Raw genomic sequence first — 12,535 nt, 5'->3', positions numbered from 1 at the left:
CAAAATTAAGCTTTGCAGCCTTGTTGCTATGGGGAATTTGCTGTTGCCATGGAGATAAGTAACTGTACAATAGTCATTAATTTGCTAAGAAGTCTGATATATGTTTTATCGCTTTAAAATTTATTTCTAGTACTCTAATATAACGATTTATACAATTTTTCTGTGTAACACTGCACAATTATTCACTATCTATCTATCAAAACATCCATTATTGTTGCTAGGCAACGGACACTAATTTTCAAAAACCCCACGTGTTTGAATTCGGATTTCCTTCCTCTACTTTTATGTGATATACATGCAAAAGCTGAAATTTTTAGATGCAAATTTTAATTTGACCTTGAATATTGCCAAAATCAAGAAAAATGCTGAATCAGCAAAAATTGCCAAACATGTATATCTTCCAATGTCTATTATAGAACTAACTTTAAATCTGATATCTTCGTGTTGGGTTGTTAAAACACATAAAATGTGTATCTTCTTTATGCTAGTGAAGAGAAATAATTTTATTCACATTTACATTTCATTTCAAGTCTTAAAAGATAAGTGACTTTTTGTCCTGCCACATGGAAAAATTGGTCGGTTGCTAGGGAAATTTCTTTGGCCAAGTTTCCATAGTAACCATGAACTAAAACATATTTTATCTTACATGTATGGATCATAGTGCAAGAGAAATCTATGTGTGGAAAATCATCAAATTCTGAGAACCTTCATGTATCACTTTTATACACAACTTTGCTCTTCTTTGGTGCGGGCGGTTCCAATACGGAACTGTTTCAAGTATTTTATCAGACGATCTCTTGTACTTTCGGACAACTTTCTCCGAACGATGACCTGTACGAGTCATTATATCTTGCTCATCAATTCCGGACAAGTACATCTGAGTTGCGCAGGTTCTCTTACCAGAGAGGTTTGTAAAGCTGCCTGTTAAACAACCAGCCGCGCACATTTCCTTCATCATCGACTTGAGCTTGTTAATTCCAAGTGCTTGAGTACCATATCGGATCTCGGGACCAGGTAAAGGCTTTCGGTAAAAGAGTCCATTGTTGCCCAATGTTGTCAGATACAAATCGAAAATTCCATAAAGACTTCGATCCCCTGTAAGAGAGTAACAGTAATGTAATAACGGAAAACCACGTTTGACTCATTGGCGTCAGAAACAAATTGAAAAGGGGGGGGGGTAATTTAAATTGTCCAAACCCGAAAATCCTATATCGTAGGGGGGTGGGGGGGGGTAAGATCGAAGTTCTTTCAAAACCATTATTTTTTTCAATATGCTACCACTTACCCTTCTTTGACTATACTGGGGGGAACGGCCTTTCAATGAACATTTTGTTGCTACGTGTCTGTTGAGGGGGGGGGGGGGGCTCAACCAACAAAAAAAAGTTTGGAGACTACACCCCAATGTTCAATGCCTATACTATGTCTACCTTTGTAAACAAAAAGCCGTGGGGGGGGGGGGGGCTAATTCCCCCCCCCCCCCGGTTTGGACGCCTATGTGACTTTGACCCTAAACCTATGATTTATAGATCTATGGACATGTTTATTTAAAAAAAAACATAAAAAATATACATATTCTTGTACAGTAAATATAAAATTAATGTAGAAGTTATTTGATCAGATGACTTACCTGGCTGACAGTAATGCTTTATGTTTTTGTTGCTCAGTTGCATTTGACGTAGTCCTCCCTGGTACGTCTTGTTCTGTCTGCCCACAAACTGAATGAATTTCCCCTGTGCGTCAGACCCAAGTTTGAACTGTTCGCACATGAGCTGACGATGTTCATCACATCCACGAAGCCCAAACACTTTACAGGCATAGAAGAAAACTGTTTTGTAAGGAAATGGCGGAATTTTGCCCCAGCACACCTTTTTCCCATAGAATATCTTCTTGTTCTGGCAGTATTGGGTCGGCCTGTCGCACAGTCGTTCCTATCCCCTGGGCTACGAGGCTTTTCATTCGGGCGTCGAGTACTTTACGTGTCCGTGCAAATCTATTGTCATTATGGTCAAGAAAGTTCATTCCAAATATTTCAATATCACGCAAATGTCGCAGCAAACCACACATAAGATAATATAACGATTTGGGCGTGTATTCATTCCCCTTTTGATTGCGAACCTCAACGACAAATCTTTGCAACCAATAGTCCATACAAGTAGCGTCCATTGCAGAAAATTCTGGAATAAACTCACCGGTATTCGACGAAAGTTTATTTCTCTCCTCCCGCCACTTTCTCCAAACGCCTAATGCCCACCTCGTGTTTGATTTGGTATTCTTACACTCCTGATCCTCCATGAGAAGCTTTATTTCCTTATCGGTTATAGGTCTTGCAAACCTCCCCTGTGGTTCGGGGGTTTCTGAGGGTGGCTCAGTTTTAAGAACTTCTTCTTGTTCTCCGAAAAGAAATCCGAAATCAAAATCTCCGATACACATGTCGTTTATTCCTTCTAATGCGCACTCCTCATTTTCAATAACTTCACATATTTGTAAAAAATCAATCTCATCTAGCTCCATCTTAGTCTAACTTTCGGCGCAGTTTGACATTGTGCATTTAGGATGGACTTACGGCGTTGTGTCGCGTGCAGTTTGGTGCTTCAAAGAACACATAGAAACACAAACTTTGCATACTTATAAATAGATTTTATATAGAATTTACTTCAATATTTAATGAATATTCAAATTACCATGACACAAGTCATTTATAGATATTTTGTTTCGTTTGTAAGGAATTTATTATACAGAGAGGCGTGGCCGTCTCGTCGCTGCGCGACTCGACGGCCACGCCTCTCTGTACAATAAATCCCTTACAAACGAAACAAAATACTGTAAATATAACTTATATACTGCCAGAGGAAAAGGGTACTACACTTAATGCTTGAAGTTCTTGCATAAAATAACCTCTTCTAAAAGAGGGCTTTTCCCTGCCATTAATGTGAAAAAAATGCACATAAATTAGGTAAAAAAAATGCTATCAAGTCACTTCCCTCGACATTCACAATGAAAATTTAAAAAAAAAATGCAGTTGAAATTCTAAAACACAGTGAAAGCGGATAGGGTATGTGCTTGTTAATTTAGTATCAAACCGTCCCAATTCTTTACCTCTTCAAAACTAGGTGCAATTTAAATACATGTATGTTGATATTTACAGGATTCTCTGATTGCATTCACCCCGTTTCTGAAGAAGATATTAACTTCAGCAAACTGCAGTGCAAGGTTCCAACTAGAGGTGGATCTTTGGAATTTGACAATTATTCTAATGCTTTGTTTGGACGAAAAGTGTGGAGTGATGCAACTTCCTGGCAAGAAGCACTTGAGCAATATTTTGAACTGGTTGCAAATAATATGAATTAATCCTATTTTCAACTTTTTCCTGGTGTTTGTTTGTTTTCTTTTTTTTTTAAATTTCCGTGGGATGCAAAATAAAAACTGATAATAATAACAAAACAGCATGCTCAATTGAGAAAATTTTTATTTATTCATATTTTGTTCGCTGTTCAAACCAGAGGCCCATAGGGCACAACACCTCTTTACACCCATGTTGTACAGAGAAGAAAAAAGGATAGGAATACGAAAATGTTAACCACCGTGTTCTTCCAAGGTGTATTGATAAAAATTCGGGAATGTCAGAATATACTCCAACACAGAATTCTTTTCATCATGATATAGACCTAGAGAAACACAGGACTCTTTAGCAGTTCATTTCTACAAAATTTTTTATACTATTGACGATTATTGTATACATGCAATTGGCATTGGAAAAAAAATACATTGTGATAGTATATAATGTCGCTTACCATTACAATCATGAACGAACACAAAAACCTGAACTTGAATATATTTAGGAAAGTATTAAAAATATTATTTTAAAATTTCACCACAAATAAAAAAATAATTCGGAAATATTAAAAGAACAAATTGCAGTCATTTTGTACAGCATACAATAATTCGGAAATAAAGACCATATATTTATACGAAAAAGATGTCACAAGAGAGATTCTTCATAGGTTAAAAGGAACTATATGTTTTGAGGATAAGGTCTTAAATTGTTTACGCTAATTAGTTATTTTTGTACTTAAAAAAAAAGGGCCTGTCCCAGGAAAGTATTTTGCACCCTGGCAATTTTTTTTAAAGAAATACATTAATTTTTTTTAAAAGATAATTCTCTGAAAAATCTAACACAATGAACGTTCAGAAGCCTGTCATAGTTGAACATTAACACGTTTTCCTCATGCTTCATATTTTAGTTTTTCTTAATCCCAATCATTGCCCCTTTATAACATCTGGGTCATTGTTTCAACTTGAAAAAAATATTACAGATGAAAAACACAATGTATTCGATGAGAGGTTGAAGATGATATTATGCAGAGATTACAACCACATTGTCATTTGGGCCCTTTGGCGCAAGTTTTCCACCAAAATCTGTAATATAATTTAAAAAAAAGTCTGATTCTCCTTTTTCGACACAGTCATTTAACAACAGAAAGATAGGTAGGATTTTTTAAAAAGATACATGCAACGTTTTATCATTAAAATTTATCATTACTATAAATCACTCATCATAAGGCTGACTGAATGAGCTATTTAAAATAAAATCAACCCGATGAAAACAGATATGACATGAAATACGAAGTGTTTGTGAAACACTAATGCCCCTGTATGGTAGATCAACACCAATTTTAATTTTTTTTATGTACGTCAAACTCCAAGGTCAAGACGTTAAAATTATTGGTACGTAAAAAAGGCCTTGTCACAAGGAATACACATGTGAAACATGAAAGCCTTAACCGCAACCAAAGTTATAAATATGGGATGGTTATAGTTTTTGCGGACAGACAGACCAAAAACTATATGCCCCGAATTCTTTGATTATGGGGGCATAAAATAAAAATTCCAATGAAAAGAGGAATATAAACCTTAGCGTAGGGTCAATTTTTGTTGCTTGGTCGACAAAAGGGTAAACACGCGATATTTTAATTAAAACCAGTCTGACATGCATATGTAGGGTATGTGTAAAACACGAAGAGAGAAACGAGAAATGAAAATTGAATATAATTAAGGAATGATAAAAACCAATTACCTCAAAATGTCAACTGAGGGGACAGCTTTTGCCTTGATTTTATTTTGTTGGAAAAGAGGCTGAGTGAAATTAAAACATCGACTTATCATTGATCGGGCACTGCTGACCCATAAAGTCCGGACAGATTTAATTAGATATCTACAGCAGAAAAGTACATGTTCAACTAGTAAGAGACGGATCACCTCAAATTATTATCTGATTGTTACATAATCAAAGAAACAAAACGTTAAATAAAATATTTATACGTCTGTTTATCATTAACATATATATAGTACTGAAAGCTATTATAACATTGACATTAAATTTCTCTTATGATATTACCAGATTTCTATATCACAAGCATTATCTTGGTGGCAGTAAAATCTGGTAATCTGCATCAATTGATTCTTTTTTGACAAAGGTATAATTAGAATTTTAAAATAGTTTGGACTATTATATAGTATGCCAGCGGAAATACGTTCAATAAGTTTATCACTCAAGATATCAGTTGATGACAACTTTATTATTTTAAGAAAAGGGTGGGTAAGCATTTCTTTCGTGTGATAGTGTTGTATGAATTAAATCTGTCAAGATTTTACGTTTTTTCAGTGTGAGATAGTTGTGCGGGACGCTGATAAATCTGACCTAAGTAAGATGTTTTCGATTCGTGTTTTACACATGCATGATGTATGACTAGTTTAACCCAAAATGGGTGTTAACAAATGCCAGATCGTACATTTCAAAGTTAACTTCCGAAGGAAGCAATAGTCTATTTATACATGTTGTCGCGGTTGGAAACCGCCCCTCTTCCAATTGGAACACAATTGTTGGCTGTATCGCATATCCCAACACAGGTATTTCTCTTGTTCCTGTTACAAAAGCTAGAATGTTTTTCCAGACTGACCTTGTCACCCCGTCTTCCAGCTGAAAAAAATTATACCTTTAAATTAACATTTTTACTTTAATATGATAAACAAAAAGTTACATAATTTTTAGGTGCATTGTTTATTCGGAATACCTAACAACAGCGGATAAATTCGAACTCTTCTTTTTTTTCCGTCAGAGAATCACTGAACACTGCAGTACGTACCGTAGACATCTCTGACGTATTTGAGGAATTGTCTATATATTGTTTTTTTTTTCAACCCTCCTCCTATTAGTCCCTTCCTCGCTGAACTTGACGTCGAATGTTTTGATAAACTTTTGTACGGTGAGTACAATATTTTCAATCCTTCGAAAAAGGAACTTCAGGGTTCTTTTGCCCCTCATCAGCTGTAAAACATTGTTTTATGTATATACTAATTTTTTTTTCTAAGGACATGTACCAGCATCATTTAAAAAGGCATAATCTGTATATTCAAAGAACGACACGTAATCAAACTACCAGGAATTAATTCAGCATTTAAAAAGCATTAAATGTAATTAGTTGAATAAACATCTTTAAATAAATGTAAGCTTTGAATTGTAAATTTTTTGGACTATCATTCAATCATAACGCACACGTATTTCTAACGCGCTATTGAGCGGAATTTAAATTCCACATCGTTCACAGGTTTCAGTGATATGCATTTTTTATGGACTCATAAAACCCCCCACAAGGATTCAACGGGAAGAAGCCAGTTGAAATGCTTTTTGACGAGAAAGACGTTTCTTACTAATACAACTATGTTTTTAAAAAGATTCCTATTTCAATATGGAATTGGAATATAAATTATATCCTTGTCCGCATCCAAACAGCGATTTTTTTTTGGCAAGGTAATCTGTTAGCGAAGCGACATGCTTGTGATTCAATCTGGAGTGGAGTCACATAAATAGATATGTCAGCAACCTACGTGGGCTAGCTGTTTTAAAAAAACACATTGTACGCCGAAGAAAAATTTTTAATTGATTTGAAATAGCTCCTCCCCGTAATATGACCCAGACTACATATTATTTTTTTATTACTGAATTTTCTCCAAACTGAACCTAGCGCCCTATCAGTGTACCATAAATCTTGGGTTGCTGAAACAATAACGAGAATGACTTGAAAACTCTGTGGGGATTTTTTATGCAAGTGTGTGCATTGTTTGTTCACAACTAACACAAATTGAGAATACATTATTTAAAATATGAGAGAACATATAGTTATGGTGCTTCACTTCTATCTAAGCTTTTATAAAATGACCAAGAAATTAGCTATAGAAGTGTTTTGCTCATTTTTTTTAATGAAGTAAGCAATCATTAAAATCTAATTGTAAACACTTAAACTTATTTAATTTTTGCACTTATTTTCTTTAACCCTTTTTAATAATACCAAACAAACCCGCAAAATCCGATCGGTAACGTGTTATTTTACAGCATTATTGTGCTGTGCGATAAATTTGACAAATGATCGACGTTTATAGCCATGGGAATTACCTAAATGTTATAAAGTTCAGCAGTTGTAAACAGCAGAATCTTAATAAATAGACGGACTTGTTTATCTTAAATATTTGGTCAATTTATTAGCATAATCTCTTTGATGCTTCATGTCCAGATTCATTGTTGATATTTAGACCTTTTAAGCTAAGGGTTTAAGAGAGCTAATGTTAACTTGTCATCGTCTTTTCTAGAATCACTGGCCAATTCATCTGACTGGTCAAACTTCACATTAATGTAAAAAACAAAAACAAAAAAAACATAGGTCTAAGCATATTAGATACCTCCCCTATTGTGACCGTCTACTCCATCCATCTTGTTATGTTATTGATACGGGAATAGCTGAGTGTATATCAGACCTGTTTACCCTTATCGTCGTCTCTCAGTATTTTTGATCAGTTTTGTCCGTGAGATTTAACATTTGCCAGTAAGATTTCGCTTTCCATTGAATTACCGTATAAATACGAGGGTTGTTCGAAAAGTTCGTGGACTGATGCGATAAAATTAATACTATGTAGTCTATGGTTACAAAATTTTTGATGAACATAAAACAACAAAAGTTAAAGAAATGTTGAAAATTTTAGCTTGATACCTTGAATATTTACCAAATTATCATAAAATAAAAAAGACATGATATGATCAACCGGCGCTGTCGCTATTTAGTTTCATGACGTCATGTTTTTCAATGTCCGCATTCTCTACCTCATACACTTATCTTGATGAGTTTCTTGGAGTTAAGTAAAGATTTAAACCCGTCTTGTTTATATGATTTTACAATGTCATAAACAGCTGATTTCAATGCATATAATATTGTAAATAGATCTGAAAGATTCTCACTTGATTATAACAGCATATTTGCTTGTCGGAGTTCAACATCTATCACACATGATCAACATCACTTTTCGGCGTGACAAACTTTGAACACCCTTACTACAAATCGACATTCACTTTTACATCTCTCGTCTCTCTAATCTTTTTCGGCGTTTAAAAACAAGTACTCTGAATGCATTTTATTTTTCAGTAGCCCATTTAAATATTTCCTAGGTCTATGCCAGTTTTTCCAGAGGGTAAAACTTTATAGAATATTGGAAAAAGAACCCCCCCCCTTTCTGACGTCATTACAACCCCATAATTGTTTGGACATTTCATATAAATCTTACGATAAAATTTCATAGAACTTACAGAATGGGGTAAAAATTGCAAATTTTACGGTACAATTATGTCATACCGCATGAGTGAATTAACGGGATTTTTGAAAGACGAATGTTCATATAAAAAAAGAGATTTTTCTAAGTTACATTTACATGATTTAGGTAGAAAAAACGTAATCTTCGAGGTTGCGCCGCCTGGACATACCATTGCTTTCAAAAACATCAATAATTTATTAAAAAATAAAACTAATGGTGTATAATTTATTATATAAATAAGAAAGATGATGCTTATTAAACGTTAAAAAATTCATTGATATATCTTAAGCGGTTTTAATTTTATGGCGCTAGTCCACGAACTTTCCGAACAACCCTCGTAATTAGAGAACACCTGCTTTTTTTTATCACTTAAACATGGTTAAATTACATGTACTTTGTCATTTTATACCACATCATTTTTGGCAACTTGAAATCACCGATGCGCTTGAAATCATTTTTTTATAGTGATTAAAGGGTGTGAAGCTGAGACAGATCATAAGGATCCGATGATTGATAAATTGTTTAATGTCTCTCTGAAGAATTCACCATCTGCCGTGGAGAGTTGCAAATTTTGTCCTCTGCTCAGTACTCAAGGCCATCGAGCAGGGAGGGGTCTGTTTCGTGCCAGCACCTACTGCGAAACATGACCTCAGTTTATAGGGTCTGATTTGAAAGACCGGTCTCCAAGTTGAAGTGGGATTCGAACAATCGACGTAAGTCCTAACTGCGCAACTCTTAGAGCAGACGTTCTAACCACTGCGCCACGCAGGCGACCAGATCATAACGATTGATTGTCAATGATAGTTGTTGATTTAAGCCGAGTCGGCATTCTTTCAGCCATATTTCAGAATATCATATCGAAAATTAACTGCTTAATTCCAAACGAACGTATTTCCGTATTTTCATAATCTCAAAACGTGAGACGTATTTTGGGTTAAAAATCCGTAAAAAATACGGCGAAATCGTAAGAGTAAACAGCTCTGCAGACAGAAGTTGATTATTTTGGGCTTATAATCTCGGCACAAGGTCTTAAGCCTGACCCTAAAAAGGTCAAAGCCATTAGTGAGATGCAACCCCCCAGGAATCGCATTGAGCTCGAAACTGTGTTGGGCATGATTACCAATTTGTCTAAATTTGCTCCTAGCTTGTCAGAGGTGACTGCTCCAATGCGAATGCTATTGTCATCAAAGTCTGAGTTTGTTTGGGATGCTGCCCAAGATGAAGCCTTTAACAATGTCAAGGCTATTCTTACAAGGTCTCCAGGTCCTGTTCTGTCTTATTTTGACCCGAACAAGGATATAGTACTACAGGTAGATGCTTCAAAGCATGGGTTAGGTGCTACTTTATTTGCAGGATGGCAAGCCTATATGTTACGCATCAAAAGCTCTGACTCCTAGTGAAGTCAATTATGCCCAGATAGAAAAAGAAATGTACGCAATTGTATTTGGTTGTAGATATTTTCACCAATATATTTATGGTAAGGAGATGACGGTTCAAACCGATCACAAACCTCTGGGATCTTTTATCCAGAAACCCATTCATTCTACACCAGCAAGGTTGCAACGTATGATACTGCAACTTCAGAGATACTCCCTTCACCTTACACATGTCCCTGGTAAGAAAATCCTTTTGGCAGACACTTTGTCCAGGAAATACTTACCTGATACCTTACCATCTATATCAGATGACCTTGAAGCCCAAGTTCACATGATATCTAGCACTATACCAATGAGTGATGCATGTCTTGACAGAATCAAGTATGAAACTGCTCAAGACTCTCAGTGGTGACCTTAACAAATATTATCCTGAATGGCTGGCCCGAGTACTTGGCTCAATGCCCATACTCTGTTAGAGAGTTTTGGAATATTCGGGATGAATTATCTGTTATAGACCAGTTAGTCATGAAAGGTCAAAGAATTGTAATACCTAGGTCATTGCAATCTGAAATGTTGACAAAACTGCACACAGGTCATCCAGGGGTAGAGAGAACCTTAAGACGAGCTCGTGACTCCATGTTCTGGCCCGGTATATCACAACAAGCACTTGATATGACACTTAATTGTCCTACAGGTCTCACACACCGCAATTCAAAACCCAAGGAACCCTTGAAAATGACTGATGTTCCTGATTACCCATGGCAAGTAGTTGCTACTGACCTTTTTACATGGGATGATCAAGATTTTCTCATTGTAGTAGATTATTATAGTCGCTTCTTCTAAGTGTTCAAGCTTCGAAACACAACAAGTCAAAGTGTTATTACTAAGTTACAGGAATCGTTTTCTAGACATGGCATTCCTGAGAAGGTAGTGTCCGATAATGGCCCCCAATACTCTAGTCATGAATTTAGGGACTTTGCTCATCAATGGAATTTTAACCACACAACTTCTAGCCCAAGGTACCCGCAGTCCAATGGACTTGCTGAACGAACTGTTCAGACTGCCAAGAGAATGTTGACCAAATCTAAAAAAGATGGACACAATTTGTTTCTGTCTATCCTTGCTTATCGTACCACTCCCCTCAACATGGGCCTCTCACCTTCACAGTTGCTCATGTCCAGAAGGTTAAGGTCAGACTTGCCTGTACACCCCTCCTTGTTAAAACCTCGTGTTAATGACCAGTTCGATGTTAAACACTCTATGATGAGTGAAAAGGTCAAGTCAAAACAGTACTATGATAGAAGGTCAAGGTTATCTGCTCCATTAGATACAGGAGAGAAGGTTAGAGTTCAGTTGCACTCTAAGACATGGACTCCAGCAGTTGTCTTAAAACCTCACAATGAAAGGTCATACTTGGTAAAAACACCCAATGGTTCTGTTTATAGGAGAAATAGTAGACACATTGTTAAGTCAAATGAAAATGTACAGTGTGACCCTGAGACCCCAAACTTTACTTTGTTCACTCCACAACCCACTACTCAGGTAAACGCTCCCAATCAACAGACCGGAAAACTTGACACGGGTCTTTTCCAACCTTTACCTACTTGCTCACCAGGAGTACAGTCTAACCTTGCTAAACCTCAGCCAGTACAGTCTAACATGCCATATGTAACTAGGTCAGGGAGAACTGTTAAGCCTTTAGAAAAACTTAATCTTTGAATATTGTGTTAATTTGTAAATTCATTTTATGTGACAAATAGTCATGAAGTGACATTCTAGTCAAACAGAGACATTGTAATTGTAAAGACTCTTAACTTATTGTAAATTGATTGTAAACCAAAGTATTTGTTCTTTATTATCATTAAGTTTTGTATATGATCCTTAGCTCATATTCCCTTCATATTTTCATAGATGTACTTCACCTCTATTTTAAAAAAAAGGGAGATGTTATGTTATTACGAATCATTTTATGTATGATGTAGTTTGAGCATGCGTAATACAGTTATGTAATAATTGCAAATGGCGTTAAGTTGTTGATGGAACCCTCCGGACAATCAGCCAGCATCCTTTCCCCTGAACACATAACAGGGCCGAGGTGTCAAACGTGACGGGCCGAGGTGTCGTTGGGCCGAGGTGTCTGTCTACCATCTTGACCAATCCAAGTTAACGTTACTTTCTAACTTAGTAAATCCAATTCTATCACAATATTATTTCCTTCTCTCTCTCTCTCTCATCTCTGAAAATTGCAAGGATTATTTATTATTAAAAATTCAATCAAATTAAAATTACCCTTTTCATCTTTTTTCTTAATCTTGGCCCCAGACTCTGTTATCATCAGGTCATATGTGACAGATGTTCCTAGTAAATATCGTGTGTTTTAAGCGTGCAAAAAATACAGCAAAAAATTTCTTTGATGCATAAATGGATAACCTATGTACACAAGTACCTAATTTCTAAACATTTAAAGACTAGCACATGTATTAACATTTAAGTATAAATGTGGGTAAGCTAACTTGGCTAAT

General features: G+C 35.8%; 3 protein-coding genes across 3 annotated transcripts; 1 reads left to right on the top strand and 2 right to left on the bottom strand.

Annotated features, from left to right (window-relative positions):
• Window positions 1–673: 673 nt before the first annotated feature.
• Window positions 674–2,458, bottom strand: LOC133179582 (uncharacterized). Its single transcript, XM_061314303.1, has 2 exons — window positions 1,628–2,458; window positions 674–1,095 (listed from the first exon to the last, which is right to left on the bottom strand). The coding sequence occupies exons 1-2, from the start codon at window positions 1,764–1,766 to the stop codon at window positions 674–676; spliced, it is 561 nt and encodes a 186-aa protein (XP_061170287.1). The 5' UTR covers window positions 1,767–2,458.
• LOC133179581 (uncharacterized) lies at window positions 1,807–2,511 on the bottom strand. The gene has a single exon (XM_061314302.1). It carries the CDS (start codon window positions 2,509–2,511, stop codon window positions 1,807–1,809), a length of 705 nt encoding a protein of 234 aa, XP_061170286.1.
• An 8,072-nt stretch (window positions 2,512–10,583) lies between these two features.
• On the top strand, window positions 10,584–11,732 carry LOC133179580 (uncharacterized protein K02A2.6-like). The gene is made up of 2 exons (XM_061314301.1): window positions 10,584–10,707; window positions 10,858–11,732. Exons 1-2 carry the CDS (start codon window positions 10,584–10,586, stop codon window positions 11,730–11,732), a joined length of 999 nt encoding a protein of 332 aa, XP_061170285.1.
• Window positions 11,733–12,535: the final 803 nt, after the last annotated feature.

This window comes from Saccostrea echinata, unplaced genomic scaffold, assembly GCF_033153115.1.
Source record: "Saccostrea echinata isolate AGI-Se365-2 ecotype Australia unplaced genomic scaffold, CSIRO_AGI_Sech_v1 ptg000005l, whole genome shotgun sequence".
NCBI classification, from domain to species: domain Eukaryota; kingdom Metazoa; phylum Mollusca; class Bivalvia; order Ostreida; family Ostreidae; genus Saccostrea; species Saccostrea echinata.
The sequence above is the reverse complement of the archived record's forward strand: the minus strand, read 5'-3'. Positions and strand labels throughout refer to the sequence as shown.